The following is a 24,119-nucleotide window of genomic DNA, read 5'->3' as shown; positions in this document are numbered from 1 at the left end:
ACTCGCCTTAATGTGTTAATATTGAACTTTCAAACACTGTTTCATTGCTTAACTCTGCCGCTATTAGAAAGCATGCCTATAGGATCAAACTAAGTAATTCTGAGTATTTTCAATAGTTATCACTGCCAACTACTGCGCAAATCACCTAGAAATCATGTCTATAGGTTTAACCACTTGTAATCTGTAATTTCAACAATCAACTCGCAATACCAGATTCCCTAAAATGTATAGTTGTTCAGAAATCACGTCTATAAAGGTAGCATCTTGCATCTGAAACTGCTTGCATGTTTGAAATCCAGGTCACATAGAAACCATGTCTATAAGGCCTAATGGCTTTAATTTGCCTCAATCCTGAAATTGTCTAACATTTAATGTGAAAATTTATTCACGTGCATTTGTTGTCTAAGTGTGGAGGCTAACTTGAGCCCTTAATTGCTTTTACATGAAGTCCAACATGTTTTGTATGTCGCCTAGTTTATCATTTCTGAGCAGCCTAAGCTAAGTCTAGAAACCATCCAAAATAGAGGCCCAAACGCCTCCTGGGCCATAGGCATGGGACGGGTAGTGCACGCATATGGCACGGTTTAGAATCAACTAGTGCGCTTTAGGTAAATATTTAAAGATAGTAATCGGGTAGCAGTAGATGATAGTCTGTGCCCGCTGAATAATACGAGTAACACCCCATCTCGAGGGAGTTACGAAGTATTATTTATGTTGCACGGGGTGATCCTTTAGGCTAAAAATCTTAGGACCCCCATCTTGTCTTTAAACCAATTATCTGTGTTTACTTAAGGACTTTCTAATAATGATTTGTTTTCAAACTTGTTGTTTTTCCCTCTGACTATTTGACTAATTCATATAATTCAAGTTCGGCCGGGACCCACAGTTGTGGACCTCGAAGAGTGCCTAACACCTTCTATTCGAGGTAATTTGAGCCCTTACCTAATCTTTGGTGACGCAAACTGGTTAAACTAGAGTTATTTGCAAATAGGTGCCCTAACGCACCTCAAACCCATTAGGTGGCGACTCTCTCTTTTAACATCTTCCTTTAAAAGAGTTGTCACGTATCGAAATCCGATTTCACGAGAAAGAGGGACGGGACAACAGTGGGCCCCAAAATCTACTTGGCAAAATATGAATGGAGTCTCATACAAGTTTTGTTTGTCACGTAATTGTTGAGTCTCATACAAAATAAATTTCTCAATACGACTCATATGCATATTTTATTTGATTATACAAAGTCATATTTAAGTACGTAATAGTCATGAAAAGACTGCAAATATATAGTGTCAGTACACACCCCGAGTCATGCATGGAATATTAAAGAAAATACATATTTTAAAATTCTATGTATTAATAGTGTTATTTAGATAATTAGATTATTTATTACTTAGTAAATAATAGATAATCTCTTGATAAACATTCACTTATGGTGTAATTATTTTTACACTTATTAGTGTTACAAATTAAATCCATATTCAATTCATATTGACATGTTATATTAAAAAAAATAAAAAATAAGTAAACCAAATAAAGGGTAGGTCTACGCCCGCAGAAAGGAAAAGATAGGAAAGGCCTGCCAAAATTTGTTTTCTTCCTCTATTTGGTTAAAGGAAGAAAAGTGGAAAGAGATGGATACATTCCTATTTCTGGACACTATGAGTGTGTTTGGTAAAACAGACCAGAAAATATTTTCTTGGAAAATAAGTTGTAATCTTATTCATTTTTCGTTTGATAAGCAAATTAAGAAAAATAATTTCTCAAGAGTATTCATAAATAATTTAGATATAATAAACATGAAGCCAAAAACTTTCGAACCAATAACCTTCTGAACCCATAAATTTCATAAACTTTCGAACCGCTAAACTTTCGAAACCGCGAAATTTCGAACCCGTAAACTTCAAAACACATAAACCTCCGAACTCATAACTTTGGAACTTGTAAAATTTCGAACTTGTAAACCGAAAGATGAAAAAATTAAAACTGAAAATATAAAAAAAAAAATCCCGGGAGGTCCAGAAAAATGAAAAAACAGAAATTTAAAATTACAAAAAAAGAAGTAAAAATAAAAAACTTTTTTTTTGTGCGGGGATGGGGTGTGGGGTGAAGGGTGGGGGAGTGATTGGGGGGTGCAGAAAAAAGAGAAAAATAGAAAATTGAAAATTACAAAAAAAAAGAAAAAAAATATTTTGTGCGGGGGTCGGGGTAGTTGAGGGTGGGATTTAGCGGGGTGGGGAGGTGGGTGTGCAGAAAAACGAAAAAACAGAAATTTAAAATTAAAAAAAAAAGTAAAATTTTATTGGGGAGTAGTAGGGTGGGTGGTGACGGAAAATTTGAAAAAAAAAGCCTTTTTGGATAGAGGGGGTTGGGTGGGTAGGCATGGGGTGTGGGGTGTGGCGTGGGTTGGTGAGGGTAGGGGATAGGGTGGGGAATGTTGATAAGGAGTTTTGAAAAATATTTTCCCTTCTCTTGATAAGGAAAATATTTTCCTCCAATTGGAGGAAAATGAGTTCATAAGAAAAATATTTTTTCAAAACATTTAAACCAACAAAACATGGAAAAATTAAAAAATATTTTCCTTCGTGCCAAACACACCCTATATTCTCTACTTTTTGTTATTCAATATGGTCTTATTTCATTTTAGTACTTGTGCCCTCCATATTTGGAAGTTAAACCGCAGCATCTCTCATCGAGTAACAGTGTAATAATGTGAGAATTAAATAACAAATTTAATTATACCATTTCATCTTCTTTACTTCCATGTTTGATTTCTATGTAACATAACTAAATTCAAATTTACAAATTTTATATAATGTTCCAAAACTTCTCTTTTTGTATTAGATGAAAAGTTAATTTCGTGAAAATAAATTCTTTTTATGCTAGAAAATATTACTATATTACTCTTCAAATGATAAGAGATTGAGTAGAAATTTTGTGATCAAAATTATGAAATTAAATAATTACATAATTGAAAATTAAAATAAAGTATTTATCCCTTTTCATACTTAATATTTATGCATTAACAACAACAATAACAACATACTCAGTATATTTCTACACTTAATGGGCGTTTGGACATAAGATTTGTAAAATTTCAAAAAAAAAGTGAATATAATTTTGGGTTATTTTTGAAGTTTTGTGAGTAATATGAGTGAAATTTTTGAAAAATAACTTTTTGGAGTTTTTCAAAATTTCGAAAAATTACAAAATGCATTTTCAAGTGAAAATTAGAAATTTTATGAACAAACGCTGATTTCGAAAAAAGTAAAAAATTTTTGAAAAAAAGAAATTTTTTTTATGTCCAAACGGGCTCTTAATATTTATGCATTAAACAATTGAATTAAGAAAAGAAAACTAAACCAATCAAAAAGTTTATTTATATTTTTACTTTAGTATAAGTACTCTTTCTCATATTTCTCTATACTCTTACTTTTCTTTCCCTTCCCTCCCTAACTCCCTTGGTCATGTTGAGAAAGTGTAAAGTATTCTGCTCTGTTAAAGAAGTTCCCCTCCAGTTCTTTGTACAATTTGTCGTGGATGACGTCATTCTTCAATGATATCATGACCATTTCCTATTGAGCCAAAGACTGGACGGATAATTTATTCCTACTTAATTGCTAACTGGACCCACCAGAATACTTTAGTAAATTATAAGTGCACGACATGGATTATAATTTCTCAGGGCTTAATTCATCCCCTCACTGTCTTTACAATATTTGCTTCTTGTGTCATTATAATATGTTATTTGCTTCTTTATATATATATAATGACACAAGAAGCAAATAGTGTAAAGATAGTGAGTAGATGAATTATATATATATATATATATATATATATATATATATATATATATAAAGAAATGAAAAGAAAGTAAAGAAGCAAATAACATATTATAATGACACAAGAAGCAAATATTGTAAAGACAGTGAGGGGATGAATTAAGCCCTGAGAAATTATAATCCATGTCGTGCACTTATAATTTACTAAAGTATTCTGGTGGGTCCAGTTAGCAATTAAGTAGGAATAAATTATCCGTCCAGTCTTTGGCTCAACGTAAATTCTCACGAGTTTTACCTTATTTTCTAATCTATCATTAGTCATTTTTACTTTTGAAGAAATAAAATCACAAAACAAACTAATTTAGTTATTACAACAACAACAACAAGTTCAGTGTAATTAGTGTAATCTCACATGTGGGATCTGGGGAGTATGATGTATACGCAGACCTTACTTCTACCTTGTGGAGGTAGAGATCCGATAGACATTCGGCTCAAGAAATAATAAAAATAAAGTAACAAACTAGCAATAATAATATAATAAAATAAAATAAAAATTAATTTAGTTATTATATAAATAAAATAACAAATGGCCTATCCTTCTCTTTTTCTGTCTACGAGTAATTAATACTTTTAGGAAATCAAAAGTTGTTAGAATAAAAATGATACTATACGTTTCTAAGGGAAAAAAAAAAACTTTACGTTTCTATCATTTTGTAATTTTTATTTTATAATAAAATAGAAAAGCACGGAAAAACGAAAAAAGGTGAAAGAAAGGCTTCACAAACGCCAACATCACACTCACAACAAACTTCAAAAACCATCTCACGTGCTCACCTGCACATTCTCTCTGAATTTTTAGCCAATATTGTCTCTTATCTTTGGGGTTAAGTCTACTTTTATTTTTTATCTATTGCCTTGAGCACTTATTATTTTTTAAGTTTGCTAAACTTGAACATGTTTAGTTCATTTAACAAAAGACCCAAAGGGAGACCTAAAAACTAACAATGATTTCACTGAATCAACTGGGTAAAGAAACTTTCAGAACTCAAATTTTACAGAACCAATGTAATGAACCTAAACCTGTTTAACGGGTCGGATTGACCCAGTTCCGGACCGGCCTAGACTGGTTGTAAACCAGACTGACCCGGTGGAAGGGGACCGGGTAGGGTTGGGTTTGGGGGTTGGTCAGTATATATTTTTTTACCGGTTAACCGGACCGGTCAAACCCGATCAATAAAAATTACTATCGAACCGGTTAAATAGCCCAGCCCGGCCCGGTTCAACGACTATTTTTTTTATTTTTTATTTTTAAAATTATCACACTTGTTTCTACAATCTTAAAGGTGACAAAGAGGTGGGCCGGGTCGGGCCCTTAGGCCCGGAAACGTTCCGGTTCAATTTTTCACCGGATGGGCCCGGACCCGTTAAGCTCGATTTTAAAAACTTGATAACCGGCCAGGATTGGTGACCGACCGGTCACTATTTTTCTCAACCGGTCCGGTCCGGTTAACCGGTTCAACATTAATTTTTATTGACCGGGTTTGACCGATCTAATTAACCGGTAAAAAAATATATACGGATCAACTCCCTAAGCCCCCAAACCCAGCCCTACCCGACCCCCTTCCATTCGGTCCGGTCCGAAACCAGGTCAACCCGGCCCGTTAAACAAGTTTAGATTCATTACATCGGTTTTGCAAAATTTGAGTATTAAAAATTTCTTTACCCAGTTAACTCAATGAATCACAATTAGTTTTTAGCTCTCACTTTAGATCTTTTGTTAAATTGACTAAACGTGATCAAGTTTAGCAAACATAAATGATAATAAGTGTCGTGGCAATAGATAAAATACAAAGTAAACTTACACAATGGTAAAATAAGGGACAATTTGGGATAAAAACTCCATTCTCTCCCGGGTGCATGTATTCACTTAACGCCAGTACTTCCTTTAAAACACTGAAGAAAGCACTCACTCTCACCACTTCCCTTGTTTCAGATCAGAGACCGATTATTATGGTATGAGCTATGCTTTATTATTGTTTTCACTGTATGAACTCTGCATTTTTGAAAATTGCTTGTGATTGTGAAGTAGTATATTCTTCCACATATTTTCATGCATTCTAGCAATTTCTGTACCAAATATATGGCACAATTAGGAATTTGATCCAATAATGTTAAGTAGCGTACTGTTTCCTTCTTTTTCCTTGCAAAGCCGAACGGCAAAAGTCGCCTAAAGTAAAAACTCAGTTTGGTTCTATATCTCTCCGTCGAATTCTCGAAAATTTTCAGCAAAATATTAAATGTGGGTTTTATTGGTGGTCACTGAAGAAGGGTTCTAATTGAAAGGGGAAAGAGAATATGGGTGTGACTTGGGTCACCCAAGGAGGGTTCAATCCTGCCAAACCAGGTATAGAGTAAAAGGTTTTAGTGGATTCTAGCTCCCTGACTCAGTTCTTCTACTCGACGAAATATTCGGAAAGTTAAAATTATAAAAAAAAAAAAAAGACGACCAATAGCATTAACTACTGTAACAAACGTTAGCTTTTTTCATGTTAAAACCTGGAAGAGCCGAAAATTTAGATATCCAGCTTAGTGTTGCCTGCTATTGCTTTTTTGTTTTTTAGTCTCTAGCTGAATCTTTATGTGTTGTTACGCAGGGTCGATACACTGAAGATTTCGAGGAGAAAGAGCTGTTGGGTAAAATAGTTCTTTTCAAGTCATTTTTTACAATTTCTTTCCTAATTTCGACACTTTTTCAAATCAAAATTTTCTATGCGTTTATAATGACTGAACCTTGAATTAGATTGGAGAGCCTGATAGGAAGTATGGTTTGAATAATCCTTTAGTAAGGATATCAGCCACTCGTTGTGAATTCGGAATAGATGGCATTCAAATAACTCCAGCTCCAACCTTCTCCTTTGTGAAGTGTTTGTCAATTTCAATATATTTTGTTCTACCCTATTGAACAAGATTGTGAGCAATGCTGATGGCTGCGTAGTTGTCACCGTACAGTTTCATAGGCATAGTCTCTGTTCTTCTTAGTTCCTCCAAAATTCACTTAAGCCACACCAGTTTACATATTCCATGTGCCGTAGATCTATATTCTGCTTTAGTACTGATGCGGGCTACTGCATTTTGTTATATGCTTCTTCAAGTTACCAGGTTTTGCCATATGAATGTATAATAATCTAATGTGCTCAGTCAGTATGTATGCGTCAATACGTGTTCATTTCTTCCGAAATATAGCATTTTCCTGTAGAATTCTTCAAGTATATCAGGATATGGTAGGCTGTGGCAAGATTCTCTTCATAGGGTGAATTCATAATTGACTTAGACTCGCGGCACATGCTATATCATGCCATGCATGTGATGGGTAAGTTTGCCAACTAGCTTTTGGTACGGTGCTGTATCCGCCGACTTTCCTTCTATGCTTATCAATTGCTTTTTAGCTGGCTTTCATTTAGAGGGTGTTTGGATTGCCTTAAAAACTGGTTAAACCAGCTTAAAAGCACTTTTCGACTTGTTTTGATGTTTGGCAAACACCAAAAATGCTTTTAAGCCAAAACAAGCCAAAAATCCATAGATTGGACCCTCACTTATGACTTTTTAGTTAAAAGCTCTTTAAATTTGACCAAGTATTTTACATTGCTATCCCTCACACTTTCTTATAATTTCAAAAATATCCTTCACCATGAAAATTCCTAACTCCACTCGTTTATGAAATGCACTACCTGTCCTATGTTGATTTCTCATACTTCCATCTCTCCATCGACGGACAAATGCTCGCTGACACCATTATTGATTTTAAATTGTATATTATGTGTGTTCTCTTTTGTCCCTCAAAAGTCAATTACAGCTTAGTTGCAGAAAGATACAAAGAAAAGGCTAAGACTAAGCTACCTATTAAAGTCATTTGTCATAACTGGATTGGTTTTCACCTATTTTCCAATAAAAGATTACTTCCAGTGTACTACTTATCTACATATGGTTCTAAAATGGGACAGTTTTCGCACTTTTGCACGCTGCATGTTTGCTGAAAAAACAGAATCACAAGTTTACATATCAGTGTTCAGTTTGTACTTTCATTTCATGAGCAGTTGTAATCACATCGTTAATGTTTGTCACTCAAATATAATTTTATCTAATCAATTTATAACTTGAAGTGAATTAAGACATAAATTAGTTTGTATTTGAATTAAAATTTAAAATTAAAATATTACAGTAGTGAGCTCCTTTATAGTGTTGACATATTTAAGGATATTTCAGTCATTTATTGGGCTGAGTTGGATGAAAGGGCTGCTAGTGCAATCCGGTTGCACTTATTAGATGATGTGGTAAATAACATCATTGATGAAGACACAACATGTGGCATTTGGACAAGGTTGGAAAGTCTATACATGTCCCAAACGCTGACAAATAAATTGTACCTGAAGAAGCAGTTATACGCCCTACACATGGGTGAAGGTACGAATTTTTTGTCTCATTTAAATGTGTTTAACGGACTAATCACACAGCTCGTCAACCTCAGAGTGAAAATCGAGGAAGAAGATAAAGTCATCTTGTTGTTGAACTCGTTGCCATCTTCGTACGATAATTTGGCAACAACCATCCTGCACGGTAAGACTACTATTGAGTTGAAAGATGTCACATCGGCTCTCCTACTCAATGAGAAGATGAGAAAGAAGCCTTAAAATCAAGGACATGCTCTCATCACAGAAGGTAGAGGCAGGAGTTATCAAAGGAGTTCGAGCAACTATGGTAGATCCGGAGCTCGTGGGAAGTCTAAGAACCTATCCAAATCAAGAGTTAGAAATTGGTACAATTGTGATCAACCAGGTCACTTCAAAAACGATTGCCCAAATCCAAGGAAGGACAAAGGTGAAACTAGTGGCCAGAAGAACGACGACAACACAACCGCCATGGTGCAAAACAATGATAATGTTGTCCTCTTTATAAACGAGGAAGAGTAATGCATGCACTTATCAGGTTCAGAGTCGGAATGGGTGATTGATACAACATCTTACCATGCCACACTGGTAAGAGATCTTTTTTGCAGATTTGTAGCAAGTGATTTCGGCATTGTGAGAATGGGTAACACAAGTTACTCAAAGATTGCGGGGATTAGTGACATTTGTATCAACACAAATGTTGGATGCACATTGGTTCTAAAGGACGTGCGACATGTACTTGATTTGCGGATGAACTTGATCTCGGGAATTGCTTTAGACGGAGATGGATACGAGAACTATTTTGCAAATCAAAAGTGGAGACTCACCAAGGGATCATTGGTGATTGCAAAGGGAGTTGCTCGTGGCACGTTGTACATGACAAATGCAGAAATATGCCAAGGTGAATTGAACGCGGCACAAGATGAGATTTCTGTAGATTTGTGGCACAAAAGAATGGGTCATATGAGCGAGAAGGGATTGCAGATTCTTGCCAAGAAATCACTCATTTCTTATGCCAAAGGTACAACGGTAAAACCTTGTGACTACTGTTTATTTGGTAAGCAGCATAGAGTCTCATTTCAGACATCGTCTGGAAGAAAATTGAATATACTTGATTTAGTATATTCTAATGTTTGTGGTCCAATGGAAATTGAATCGATGGGCGGTAACAAATATTTTGTTACTTTTATTGATGATGCTTCACGAAAATTATGAGTTTATATTTTGAAAGCCAAAGATCAGGTGTTTCAAGTTTTCCAGAAGTTTCATACTCTCGTGGAAAGGGAGATAGGCCAAAAGCTAAAACGTCTCCGAAGTGACAATGGAGGTGAGTACACTTCAAGGGAATTTGAATAGTACTGTTCGAGCCATAGGATTAGACATGAAAAGACAATTCCTGGAACCCCACAACACAATGACATAGCCGAAAGGATGAACCGCACCATTGTGGAGAAGGTGAGAAGCATGCTCAGAATGGCTAAACTGCCTAAGTCATTCTGGGGTGAAGCAGTTCAAACAACCTGTTACCTGATCAGTAGGAGTTCATCAGTTCCGTTGGCGTTTGATATCCCAGAGAGAGTTTGGACCAACACCGAGGTATCCTACTCGCTTCTGAAGGTGTTCGGTTGCAGAGTTTTTGCACATGTACCAAAGGAGCAGAGAACAAAGCTGGATGATAAATCTGTTCCCTGCATATTCATCGGATATGGAGATGAATAGTTCGGATGCAGATTGTGGGATCCTGTAAAGAAGAAGGTCATCAGAAGCAGAGATGTAGTCTTCTGAGAAAGTGAAGTTGGAACTGCTGATTATATGCCAGAAAATGCCAAGAATGGTATAATTCCTAACCTTGTTACTATTCCTTCTACTTCTAACAATCCCACAAGTGCAAAAAATAGGACCGACGAGGTTGCCGAGCAGGGGGAGCAACCTGGTGAGGTTATTGAGCAGGGGGAGCAACTTGATGATGATGTCGAGCAAGTGGAGTACCCCACTCAGGAAGAAGAACAACCTCAACCTCTGAGAAGATCAGAGAGGCCAATGGTAGAGTCATGCAAGTACCCTTCCACAGAGTATGTCCTCATCAGTGATGAAGGGGAGCCATAAAGGGAGGTGCTGTCTCATTTAGAAAAGAACCAGTGGATGAAAGCCATGCAAGAGGAGATAGAATCTCTACAGAAAAATGGCACGTACAAGCTGGTTGAACTTCCAAAGGGAAAAAGACCACTCAAATGCAAATGAGTCTTTAAACTCAAGAAAGATGGAAATGGCAAGCTGGCCAGATACAAAACTCGATTGGTGGTAAAAGGCTTCGAACAGAAGAAAGGTATTGATTTTGACGAATGTTTTTTACATTTTGTCAAAATGACTTCTATTCGAACAATTTTGAGCTTAGCAGCTAGCCTAGATCTTGAAATGGAGCAGTTGGATGTGAAAACTGCATTTCTTCATGGAGATTTGGAAGAGGAGATTTATATGGAGCAGCCAGAAGGATTTGAAGTAGCTGAAAAGAAACACATGGTGTGCAAATTGAATAAGAGTCTTTATGGATTGAAGCAGGTACCAAAGCAGTGGTATATGAAGTTTGACTCATTCGTGAAAAGTCAAACATACATAAAAACCTATTCTGATCCATGTGTATACTTCAAAAGATTTTCTGAGAATAAATTTATTATATTATTGTTGTATGTGGACGACATGTTAATTGTAGGAAAAGACAAGGGGCTGATCGCAAAGTTGAAGGGAGATTTGTCCAAGTCATTTGATATGAAGGAATTGGGCCCAGTACAATAAATTTTGGGTATGAAGATAGTTCGAGAGCAAACAAGCAGAAAGTTGTGGCTGTCTCAGGAGAAGTACATTGAACGTATACTGGAATGCTTCAACATGAAGAATGCTAAGCCAGTCAGCACATCTTTTGCCGGTCATCTGAAGTTGAGCAAGAAGATGTGTCCTACAACAGTGGATGAGAAAGGGAACATGGCTAGAGTTCCTCATTGTTCAGCAGTCGGAAGCTTGATGTATGCAATGGTATGCACCAGACCTGATATTACTCATGTAGTTGGTGTTGTTAGCAGATTCCTTAAAAATTCTGGAAAGGAACATTGGAAAGCAGTCAAGTGGATACTCAGGTACCTGAGAGGTACCGCGGGAGATTGTTTGTGTTTTGGAGGATCTGATCCAATCTTGAAGGGCTATACAGATGCCGATATGGCAGGTGACATTGATAACAGAAAATCCACTACTAGATATTTGTTTACATTTTCAGGGGGAGCTATATCATGGTAGTCGAGGTTGCAGAAGTGTGTCGCACTCTCTACAACTGAAACAGAGCATATTGCCGCTACTGAAGCTGGCAAGGAGATGATATGGTTGAAACGGTTCTTTCAAGAGCTTGGATTGCATCAGAAGGAGTATGTCGTCTATTGTGGCAGTCAAAGTGCAATAGACCTTAGCAAGAACTCCATGTACCATGCAAGGACCAAACACATCGACGTGAAATATCATTGGATTCGAGAAATAGTAGAGAATGAATCTCTAAAAGTTTTGAGGATTTCTACAATTGAGAATCTCGCAGATGTGCTAACCAAGGTGGTAGCACGAGACAAGTTCGAGCTATGCAAAGAACTTGTCGGCATGCACTCAAACTAGAAGACAGTGCTACCTCCTCTAGATGAATGATACTGGAGGGGGAGATTTATGGGGTCCATCAAATTCAAAAGCCAAAGTAATAGGCATGTGCCTAAGGAAAATTTCTTTGGTTTGGTAGCCAACTTTGTTTAATTTCTTCGGTTTGGTAGCCAACTTTGTTGAATTGTCAACATTGAAGAAAAAGAAGGAAAAGTGCGTGTAAATTGTCAAATATAGTAGGCTTTAGAGAGTGAGACTTCGGCTATAAAAGGAGAGCTTCAACTCTCATTTCTACACACCAACAAAGAGAGAAAGAAAGAGTGAGGTTTCACAGACAAGGTATAAGAAAATAGTCTGTGAGAAAAATAGAGAGTGAGCGATATTGTAGTGAGGTGGGAATATCAAAAGAGGGTTATTTCTTTTGAGTGTTGTAGTGGTCTTTGGAGTATTTTACTCGGACCTACAAAGTGTAAAATTTCTTGCTATAGTGATATCAGTTGCTCCTCTCGGGGCCGTGGTTTTTTCCTTTATTCAAAAGGATTTTTCACGTAAAAATCTTGGCGGTGTTGTTACTCTTTTATTCTTGTTAATTACCGCATCTCGGTGCTACGTTATTATTCCGCTTTTATTACCGTAAATATTATTTCTGTAGGGGTTTATTCCCAACAGTGTTTGCCAATTTCAATATATTTTGTTCTACCCTGTTGAACAAGATTGTGAGCAATGCTGATGGCTGCGTGGTTGTCACCGTACAGTTTCATAGGCATACTCTATGTTCTTCTTAGTTCCTCCAAAATTCACTTAAGCCACACCAGTTTACATATTCTATGTGCCGTAGATCTATATTCTGCTTTAGTACTGATGCGGGCTACTGCATTTTGTTATATGCTTCTTCAAGTTACTAGGTTTTGCCATATGAATGTATAATAATCTAATGTGGACCTTCTTACCAAAATGGATCCTGTTTAGTCAGTATGTGTGCTTCAATACGTGTGCATTTCTTCCGAAATATAGCATTTTCCCGTAGAATTCTTCAAGTATATCAGGATATGGTAGGCTGTGGCAAGATTCTCTTCATAGGGTGAATTCATAATTGACTTAGACTCGCGGCGAATGCTATATCATGCCATTCATGTGATAGGTAAGTTTGCCAACTAGCTTTTGGTACAGCTTAAAAGCACTTTTCGACTTGTTTTGATGTACACCAAATATGCTTTTAAGCCAAAACAAGCCAAAAACCATAGATTGGACCCTCACTTATGACTTTTTAGTTAAAAGCTCTTTAAATTTGACCAAGTATTTTACATTGCTATCCCTCACACTTTCTTATAATTCAAAAATATCCTTCACCATGAAAATTCCTAACTCCACTCGTTTCTGAAATGCACTACCTGTCCTATGTTGATTTCTCATCCTTCCATCTCTCCATCGACGGACAAATGCTCGCTGACACCATTATTGATTTTAAATTGTATATTATGTGTGTTCTCTTTTGTCCCTCAAAAGTCAATTACAGCTTAGTTGCAGAAAGATACAAAGAAAAGGCTAAGACTAAGCTACCTATTAAAGTCATTTGTCATAACTGGATTGCGCTCAATGAGGCATGTTTAACACACAACAACCTAAACAGAAGAGGTTTTCAGTTGGTCAATAGATGCTACCTCTGTATGGAGAATGAGGAAACTGTCAACCACCTATTTTTGCACTGCCCAGTGGCCACCGACCTCTGGAACATGTTCTACTGTCTTTCTGGTTTGAAGTGGGTCATGCCACAGAATTTGAGAGATGCACACATGAGCTGGAGTTTATGGAGAGTTGATAAGACCATCAAAAAGATCTGGTTGATGATCCCTGCTGCTATTTTTTGGTGTTTATGGAATGAGAGGAATAGCAGATGTTTTGATGGAATCTTAACTCCAAATCACTCTCTCAAAGCTAAATGCTTACTCAATCTTTTTTGCTGGACTAAGTTAGCTACTGTAATCAGTACTGACCAATTAATGGATTTTGTTAGCTCCTTTGTCTTTAGAATGACAAGATGTAGAGGGACTAACATTTAGTACTATTTATGCCTTTCAATTTCCTTGTAACGTTACATCCCCTAGATGACTTTTGTTAATGAAACAACTTACTTCATAAAAAAAAAAAGATACAAAGAAAAGTCTCTTTTCTGTACATGTTAGATATTTTAGAATGCTTTTACTTTTTCTTTGTGTCTTTGTTTTCACCTATTTTCCAATAAAAGATTACTTCCAGAGTTCCAGTGTACTACTTATCTACATATGGTTCTAAAAGGGGGACAGTTTTCGCACTTTTGCACGCTACATGTTTGCTGAAAAAACAGAATCACAAGTTTACATATCAGTCTTCAGTTTGTACTTTCATTTCATGAGCAGTTGTAATCACATCGTGAATGTTTGTCACTTAAACATAATTTTATCTAATCAATTTATAACTTGAAGTGAATTGAGACATAAATTAGTTTGTATTTGAATTAAAATTTAAAATTAAAATATTACAGTAGTGAGCTCCTTTATAGTGTTGACAGATTTAATGATATTTCAGTCATTTAAAAGAAAAAGTGCTTATCAGCTTTTTTTCACCTAAAACATCAGCTGCTTTTTTTTGGTTCAACACTTATATCCGCACACGTATATGCTTATTCACCAAACCAGCTCTAGCCCTTAAAAATGCATTTCAACACGCTTAAAAGCTACTTAAATTTAGCTAAGCAAGACACGCTCTTTCTCATTCTATTCTTCTTGAGTAAGTTAATCACATATTTCCTTTGTGATACTGTAATTGCCTTTTTCGATCGAGCTACCTTCATGCCAATCAAATATTTTAGTGGGCCTAAGTCCTTTATTTAAAATTTCAAAGCTAGATTGCTCTTTATGAGTTCCATTCAACCTTGTCATCTCCGGTTCTCAAATTTCAAAGCTAAATATTTTAGTGGGCATAAAACTTTTGTTCTCTTACGGGTCATTTGGTTGAAGGGATTAGGTGGGTTGTCCCGATATAAGTTTTGGGTTAAATTTATTCCGTGTTTGGTTGGAGGTATTAGCTAAAATCGGTATTATTTTTATACCAAAATCCTGGTATAACTTATCCCATATAAAAGGTAAGATAAGTTATCGAGGTTATAATCCTAGTTATAACCCGAGGATTATAATCTTGGAATATCCTGGTATTGAACAAAATGACCCCTTAGTGTTTGTAGGACTAGCCTCAAATTCTCTTCATTTTTCCTTTAGTTGCGGGGATAGACCAAGATATCATTGATGTACACGATCATGAAAGGGTCAAGAAACGATTTGAACACTCTGTTTATGAGGTTCATAAAGGTTGTTAGTGTGTTGGTAATCTCTAAGGACATCAGAAGAATCTCATAATGCCCCTCTGTGGCCCTGAAAGTTATCTTAGGAATATTATCACTCTTAATCCTCAACTGATGATAGTCCAATCTTAAATTAATCTTAGAACAGTGCATAACTCCTTGTTACTAGTCGAACAAGTCATCAATGTGAGGCAATGGATGTTTGTTCTTTATGACCATCTAGTTCAGTTGTCGATAGTCAAGGCATATCTGTAGTGGACCATCTTTCTTTATCACAGATAGAATTGGTGTACCTTGAGGTGAAACACTCGCTCTGATGAACCACTTATAAAGCAGGTCTTGTAGATGCTTTTCCAACCTCCCTTAGCTCGGCTAGAGCCATCCGATATGGGGATTAAGAAAGGCTATGTACCCGGTGCTAACCATCTCCCTATCGGCTGGCAAACACAGTAGATCATTTGGGAACAATATTTGGGTATACACTAACAACAGGGTCTCTGCCGAGAGTTGGAGTCTCAACTCGAGTGTCTTGGACTGTAGTATGAATCCAAGACAACCTTTACTGATCATCCACTGAGTTTTAATTTATTACATGATCTTGCTCGAAGGCACCACTGAAGCACCCTTTAACATAGTGTAGCTCATTTGGAATGTCAACTTCACAACGTTGGCATAATAGTCAAAGTATAGCATGATATGCCACCAACCAAAACCATGTTAAACGTGATCGAGTCAGCCTACGTATCTTTACCATGTACTATGATTTTAAACTCAGCTTTGTGATTAGCCCCCAAAGGAAGGCCCAAGTTAGTTAATACTATCGACTAGGTTTCATCAAAATACCAGACTAGTTCAATTTTCAAAAATCATATTTCTGGGTCTTTGGTCAAAACCCATAAATTTTTGTGGTTTAATTATATGCTAGGTTTTGGGTATAAGAATTTGGCATATGAAGCAATGAGTAAATTAAGAGCTTTTGTGGAATAAAACAATTTAAGTGAGATTAGGAAGATTGATCATAGAATCAAAGCTAATGAGAATCTTACCAGAAAGGAACAAGAGAATGCTACTTTGAAGATGTTTCTCCGAGATCTTAGTTTGAGTAAATTATGTCAAGTGGTGCTTCATATAGAAATGGGAAGGATTTGACATAAAACCATGCTCAACAAGGAAATTAATTTGCTGGTACTTTTCCAAGTACAGGAGTCTTAATTCCTAATTTGATAATTTCTAGATGATTGAGTGATGGGTATTACAAACCTTGAAATGACTGGTGTATCTTATATCTTTTTTCAAACTCTCATAGAAGTTTATAACCTTCAAAAGGTTGGTGTATCTTATATTTGCTTTCTGAACAATCATAAACATGTTTCCTTCCGAAGGAAGAAAGGTGGATTCGCAATTGTTTATCAATGCAAGCATAGACTTGACGAGTCTTTGTATGCTGTGAAGAAGATACCTTTTAATGATCAGCAGCTTCAGGAAAAATTAAGGTAATATTGTTTGTTTAGCATAAGAAAACTTTATTGTACGTTTTCAAACTAAAAATGTTTGTTTTTCATAGGGAGGTGAAAATACTTGCAGCTGTACAACATCCTAGGGTTGTACGCTATTATCAGGTATATCTATCACTACAAGAAATTTGATTTTTAATGACCATTTCTTAACGAAGGGATATAAATCCGGTCGTTATAAGTGTACTTGTAGCAACCAAATTTTCTTCCGGTCGTTAAAACTAATTATTAGCTCAATATTAACGAGGGATAGTATTTAGCCCTTAAAATATAACATAGCCTGTTGTTAAACAATTAATTAATAAAAAATGGCGCTAATATTTACCTCTTTTTCCCAAACCCACACCTGGATCGCCAACCACCCCCAAAAAAGAAGGAAAAAACCCTAAACTTATTTTGGTAAACCTGCTATTTCTCCTGTCGTATTTCTCTTGTTGTGAACACTAATTTTGGTCACCTCCATTAAAACAACTTCTCAACTTCGAGTTTCTTCTCATCAAGGTAAGGTTCGAAATTGTACCCTTTTTATGTTAATTTTAGTTTAGATGAAACCTCAGTTCCAAACCATGGCTGTTCAAATTCAATTTTTAATTTCGAACAGAAAAAGTGAGTGAAAAGCTAGGGTTTTAAGGGCAAAATTCTTCTCTGCTCTTAAGTTTTCTTCTTAGATTTTATGTTCGCGTTTTGAATTTCAGAAAAAAAAATACAAAAAGAGATATACAAAGATTTAAGTTTTCTTCTCTGATTTTCGACTATTACTCCTCTAATTTTGGGGTTAAGTTTCTTTCATATACATAGATATAAAACTAATATATATATATATATATATATATATATATATATATATATATATATATATATATAGTTTATCTTCATTCACGGATCTTGCTTGAGTTTGGTTGGTGTTTCGCGGGTTCGGATGTGACTGTTCGAGGACGACGTTCACGGTTTCGAGTTCAATTAGTCGTTTTTTTCCTTACTTGAATTTTGGAGTCAAAATCTGTGTAATTGCTGATTTTTCAATTGCTATTAAGGAAAGTTTTGGCTTAACAGGTCTATTTGTGTCACTCCCTTTCTATTTTATCTAATTAATTGTGAATCGAGCTTCAAAATGAGTCGTTTAAGGATACGTTGAGTTTGGGGTATAAATTGTTTGGTTAGATAATTGATTTCTTTACGAATTCATTCATTTAAAATTAAGTAAAACTTTCTTGCTGATTCTCTCAATTTGTTTTAGAGTTGCCCTTTAAGAGAATATCTTGATAATGAATTAGTTGGAAAGTCTTTGTTCACTAAAACAGTATGTTGTTGGATTGCGCTTTTGATTAGATCCATATTGGGTGCTTCTGGTTTGGTACTGAAATAGCATTTTGTTAGCTAGTTCAAGGAGGTGAATTTTCATGGATTAACTGCTGGTTCTAATTCATGACAGTTCAATGATAGTTGACGTTGCTGTGTAGCTATGAAGTCATATTCCTACGTAGCTGTATTTTGTAGAGTGTTAAACGTATTAACACGAAATGAAAGGTGACTGCATGTGCTTTGTGATAATGTTGTTGCATACGGTGTTTATGAACTACTAAGTTATATTAATTAATGTTTGTTGGTTCAGAGATTATTACACCTAGTTTTGTAACTTCCTATACCGACGTGGTACTGCAATTCTTTTATCCGTGATTACATGTACATTATTGACAAAACAAAGTTATTTGTTGTCCTTATTTTCAGAAACTCTGAATTTTAGTTACAAGCACCGTCAACCTAAAAAGGTTAGTTATGCTATTTTACTTAACGCAATCAATTTGCATAAACCATTATTTTGTACATGATTGATAAAAGCTAGTATTATTTTGTATCTGTCATTAGTATGAGTGAAGTGTTCTTTGTGTCAATTGTTAAGTTATTTGTGCTCTTGGCGTTAATAATTTCATGATATAATTTATGTTGTTTGTGTTTACTTTGCTGTGCACACTTTGAATGAGGAAGCTCTGCTTTTCGTTGTCTCTATTTGGGATCTGGTGTTAGAAAAAAAAACAGTGAAACAAAAGCCTTTCTGATAAATTTGTCAATCAATGTAGCTGTTGAACTTAGCTTTATTAAGGTAAAAGTATCAATATTCTGAAAACAGAAGTTATGAAATGAAACTAAGATGACTTGAGACTTACAGACTTCGTCTTTTTGAACATTCTATTATTAATGATAAAGCGATACCTGCATCGTCCTTCTAAAGTCATAAGAGACTCATCTTCCCTCTTGAAAGAGGTTTAAAGTACCACTTCTATTCTCGACATAGTCTATAACACGATGATTAATTGTGATTGTGTGCACAATTGCCTACGCTTCTGCCTCTGTTCAGCTCTGCTAATTGACTTAATTAGACAAGTTCTTCAAATAAGAGCTTAAATTACAATGCAAAAATAAATACCCACTATTGTTAATCTACTTGAGTACACCCGCTGATAGCTGAAAATTGAATAGTCGCATAAGTGACTACTGTACTGTCCTAAATCCAGGGCAACCTACCCACTTCGTTCTTGGACATATGGATGTACTCCTCCATCGCCTTTATAAGGCAACATCATTAGTAGCAAGGTCCAATAGAAATTGTTTCTCCTTTTCTCCGGTAACTAGGTTATGAAAATGATATAGACTGAGTACTTTTAGTAGTTGGAATAGGTTCAGTTAGTAATTTTTAGTTTTGTTTTATGTTTAAAGGGTAAACTATTTCTTTGTTCCTTTTCTGTTTACCAAACTGAACTAGACTTTCCTTTTTCATTCACCTTGTAATTTTTCTAATAACCTGCTCAAATGATTAGACTTGTCCAAATTAGAGCCTTACCCATGTTTGAAGTTTTATATTTCCTTGAGACAAGTTGGGAATATTTGTTGTACTACCATTTAAGAATTTTGATATGCTTGATGTGTTTCTTTAACTATTAGTCTGATTGGCAGTTTGAGATTCAGGTTATGATTGCGGGAACATCGTTCATTCACAACAAATGCAACAGTTGAATTTTGTTTTGCTGTAGAATTTTTGTGGTATCACTATCAGTATAGTGTAGATAATGAAGGACAATCATGATTCAACTTTATGGTGACAGATTAATTTGTGAGAATGAGATCCTAATCGGTTTGATATTACGCCATCCAATTGCTATATGAATTCCCTTTCTACCATGACTGCAAACCACTTGTCCTTCCAAAACTTGATATGTTGACCATTCCCTACTACAAAGTGTTTGTTCACTGAGAATTCTTCCCGTAGCTTACAAATGTTCTTCCAGACACCAACTCCATTGGGTGCTCTTGATAATTTAGTGCAAAAATGATTCAGGACTCCATGTTTGGCATTGACAACTTCCTTCCAAAGACATTGCTCATCCTGTGTGTACCTGATATGAACATTAATATAATATATTTTTAGTAGGTGCTAGTTTAAATATGTATTCTCTGTTTGCTAAATCCAAATGCTAGTGTAGTAACCTGTGAGCAACTTAACTGGGTCGAGTATTTCCTTATCTTCCCTGCTAGATTTCTTCCACCTCTAAATTTGGAGTTGTGCAATCTTTGTGAGCTTGTCATGCTTTAGTCTCTTCATTCACTGTGCCCATGTGTTTCATGTCATTTAAATGTCTTGATATGCCCCTGTAAAAACTGTTCCTGAATGTGTTGTATTCTACTAGTGTTAATTGTGTAAGAGTGCTCATATAACTAAAGCAATACCCTTTGGTTTGAAGTTAGTGTCAGTACTACAGTGCAGGTGGAACGCAGGAGGTAGGAGTGTTCATGTTAGGCTCTTAGTTTCTTAGAGGAAAACTAAAGGAAGTACTGAATAGAGGTTGAGTATCATACCATTGGAATTCTTGTCAAATATTGAAAGCAAAAGGATCAGCACTAATAATGATTAACAGTTCTTGAACTCCTGGATCTTGAGTAACTGACTGAAAAAACTCTTGGGGCTTGTATTTGAAACATATACAATGTGCTGGGACTGACCGATCCTAAAAGTTGTTTATCTTTCCCTTTTAACACAACGATTCTCAATTTTAACATGCAATTCCAAAACTTGAAGCAAAAAGATCTTACTATTACTCAATACTTACATAAGGCTAACATCCATATGATGTATTAGACAGTAAATACGCACAGCTTGCAATTGCAGTATTTGATCTGCCTTCATCACCATCTTCAATTGAGCAGCAGATTGAATCATTTAACAGGTTAGTAGCTTGAAATCCTATTGTATTCTATGATAAAATTATTACAGTTTATTCATGTACCGAAACAGACAGCCGAAGTGATAAATGTTGTTGTTTACCGGCTGAACCATGAAACTAAATCATTTCATTCAGTAGACTGCTAATTGAATATGAACTTGTAGGACATGAAAACATTGGTTCAAATTCAGATGCCTTTTAACTAGATTTAACCCTGAAGAACTATTTATGGTGTTAGCAGATGAAAAATGTGAATTATATCTGGCTAGGCAGAGAGGATATTGTGATTCATAGAAACTTCTACAACATTTTCAGTAACTTGGGTTGTTATGTTGCCAAATTGCTGTAGAAGTCTCCGAGGAGAAGTCATCCGTCGCACACAGACTCTGGTTGTATCTCATCTCATAGTGGAGATAGCACTCGTAGTTTCCTAGAAAAGGGTGAAAAGGGCAGGAAATTTCAAGCAAATCTAGGGGAACAACCAAAGATAAAAGGGGAAAAGACAGTTAAAGTATAGAACAATATGGCTACCACAAATCCTAAAGTAATAATTTATTCAATTCGCATTATCTTCCTTGTCAGTATGTTAAGTCTGAAGACAGCTAAACTGTTACCAATTACTGTAGTTAAATACCTGGGCAAAATTGTTCCCTGTGTGATATCTCCTCAGCTACTTTCTGAATAACCAAAATAAAAATGTTAAATAGAAATTAAAAAGACAATTCAGCAATAAACTCTGGTCGTGACATCACCTATAGATGCGACCACATCCCTCTTCCTTCTTTGCACATGGTAGAGGAAACAGGAATTGCTCCACCAAAATTCAGCAACCTGGATCAACATTTGGGGAGATTAAGAAAATAAACTTACAATAAAGTTAAGGTACATAAAGATAAGATTAAGTGTTGGAGGATGTAAAAGAAGCAGAGGATTTCCTATTAAAGCTGAAAAGATATCAAATTAAAGTTGTACTTTCACTTGATTAAAACACCTTCCCTTCAAGGAAATAACTCGCGTTTCCTTTTATCAAAGCAAAGTCAGCAACTCTTCTAATGTCTCAGTTTTCTGATCATTGTACATAGACATAGAAAATTTAATGCATCATTTTTCCGCTACGATATTGTCCACTGTTGTGTCATCTAATCTTTGTATTATTTAAATTTCTTGTTTATGGCCATCAATGTAGCCTTTAATAGAATTAGTAAACAGATAGCCTTCTGTTGGAGGTTGCCAATGCTAAGAATAGTTGGGAAAAATGATAAGAATTGAGGATAAAGATGAGCTGTTGGAGTTTGCCAATGCTAATGCCGATGCATGAGCTAGTGTTGTTATATCATGTCTCTCTGCCCAGCTCTGACTATTTCAAACAGCTTAACTCTTTCTTTTTTATGTATAAATTGTTCATTAATTCAAGAATCAATTAGTTTAAGGTATGAACGATACTGAACGGGAAATAGAAAACCTTCATGTGTTGTTACTTTTGCTGTATTGTTTTCTTCTTCTAAGATATGAATTTTATGTGGTTTGTATGTTCATAAGGTTGAATGTCGAGACACAGTCATTTAGACTTTCCTGAAATTGGAAAGAAAATGGTGAAACCAAGCTACAGATTAGTTTTTACATTAATCTTTTTATGTGGATATGAGGTGATTTTGTAGTGTGCTAGGCGGATAATATGTCATTGTTTGTCAACTGTTTGGCATTTACTCAATGAGCTAGTTTCTCCCGCGCACCATTTATGCGTCATTCTGATTTGGGTTTCAATTGGAAGTTGCCTCTATTTAAGCGTGCACTTGTTATGAAAAATAATTTAATTTGTTATGTTAACAGCTAGATATGATCTTTCTTTATTAAATTGGCATACATCTGTTTTTTTCTTTAGTTTTTTATTTTTTGTTACTAAACTGGCACACATTTGTTATGTTAACAGATCAAACATTTGAAGTCCGAAGACCTATCCTTGATGAAAGTGTAGAGCAAGTTGAAGTACAAGAGGTTTATGTTTTGTTAGAGATGGTTTAAAGACACTGTACATATGCTGCAATTTTATGTCTCTTTTAGGAATTATTAAAAATGATGTCATACGATTCAGATTGGTTTATGTTAAATATGATACTTTAGTTCTTTGTATTAACAAAGATATCAAGTATTTGGTTTATTTTCAAGTATTGTTGGGTGTGTATGAAATCATATAAATATTTATTTCTATTTATCAAATTTAAAAATTTAAATTTTCGTAATTTAAATTTGGTTCTTAAAAGTAGTACAACTAACGAAGGGAATAACGGTCGCTAAAAGTACTTGTAATGACTAAATTAGTTGTTGTCATTAAAGACTTTTAACGACTGTATAACAAATTAGCGAAGGGAAAATCTTGTCGTTAAAAGGGATGTATAACGACCAGAAATTATGTTGTCGCTAAAGGATCTATAATGACTGGATTGTAATCCGGTCGTTAACTTTTAACGTTAGGGCTTTTAACGACCGGTGACGACCAAATATTTTCTAGCCGTTAACATGTTATAACGATCGGATTTGGACTTTTAACGACCATATTTTCCCTCGCTAAAGGCCTATTTTCTTATAGTGTATTTTTTCTCTCTATGTGGAAATAATACAATGGCACAGACGGGTGGGAAACCCATCATTTTTTGCTTTGAAGAAATTATATCCTAGTTTGTTTTCCAGAACTAAGTTTAAATCTTTGTTTTGTGATGCTTGTGAATTTTTCAAGCATACTAAAAACTCTTATCCTTTGAATGATAATAAAAGTACAACTCCTTTTTTGACTATTCATATTGATGTATGAGGTCCTACTCAAACAGTTTCGTTGTCTGGTAGTTGGTGATTTTTCTTATTAGTTGTTGCACTAGGATGACTTGGGTGTATTTGTTAAAAGCTAAAACTGAAATTTTCTCATGGTTTGGTCATTTCATAAGGTGATCTGTATCCAATTTGAGACTAAGGTAAAAAATCTTGCGAACTAACAATGACACATAATACATGAATAAAATCGTTGGTGCTTATTTGGAGTCTTATGGGATACTCCATCAAATTAGTTGTCCTTATACTAGTGCACAAAATGGGATTGGTGAAAGAAAAATTAAGCATTTGTCAGAAGTGACAAGATCTTTTATGTTTACTATTAATCTACCAAAACCTTACCGGAGAAAAGCCATTCTTATAGCTGCCTATCT

At 35.4% G+C, this 24,119-nt stretch overlaps 1 protein-coding gene across 11 annotated transcripts; it reads left to right on the top strand.

The window, feature by feature from the left end:
• The first annotated feature begins 5,628 nt into the window (after nt 1–5,628).
• On the top strand, nt 5,629–23,093 carry LOC107769732 (uncharacterized). Of its 11 annotated transcripts, XR_001644468.2 has the most exons (7): nt 5,646–5,792; nt 6,434–6,473; nt 16,574–16,684; nt 16,756–16,810; nt 18,434–18,474; nt 20,443–20,925; nt 22,853–23,093. XR_001644468.2 is itself a non-coding variant. In XM_016588974.2 (5 exons), the coding sequence occupies exons 1-5, from the start codon at nt 5,697–5,699 to the stop codon at nt 22,942–22,944; spliced, it is 327 nt and encodes a 108-aa protein (XP_016444460.1). In that variant the 5' UTR covers nt 5,630–5,696; the 3' UTR covers nt 22,945–23,093. The 11 variants fall into 11 exon arrangements, 5 of the variants coding, with proteins under 5 accessions (XP_075094556.1, XP_016444460.1, XP_016444459.1 ...); XM_016588974.2 differs by lacking the exons at nt 16,574–16,684; nt 16,756–16,810 and having other exon boundaries at nt 5,630–5,792; nt 20,868–20,925; XR_001644473.2 differs by lacking the exons at nt 16,574–16,684; nt 16,756–16,810 and having other exon boundaries at nt 5,632–5,792; nt 20,842–20,925.
• Nucleotides 23,094–24,119: the final 1,026 nt, after the last annotated feature.

The sequence above is a fragment of the Nicotiana tabacum genome, chromosome 2 (assembly GCF_000715075.1).
Source record: "Nicotiana tabacum cultivar K326 chromosome 2, ASM71507v2, whole genome shotgun sequence".
Taxonomy (NCBI): domain Eukaryota; kingdom Viridiplantae; phylum Streptophyta; class Magnoliopsida; order Solanales; family Solanaceae; genus Nicotiana; species Nicotiana tabacum.
The sequence above is the reverse complement of the archived record's forward strand: the minus strand, read 5'-3'. Positions and strand labels throughout refer to the sequence as shown.

Excerpts from the sequence above, each read along its gene's own strand:
- LOC107769732 (XM_016588973.2), top strand. The coding sequence starts at position 5,697 with ATGTATTCACTTAACGCCAGTACTTCCTTTAAAACACTGAAGAAAGCA. Across the intron at positions 6,474-18,433 it reads CGAGGAGAAAGAGCTGTTGG|AAACTCTGAATTTTAGTTAC; the intron begins GTAAAATAGTTC and ends CCTTATTTTCAG. Across the intron at positions 18,475-20,837 it reads AGCACCGTCAACCTAAAAAG|ACAGTAAATACGCACAGCTT; the intron begins GTTAGTTATGCT and ends ATGATGTATTAG.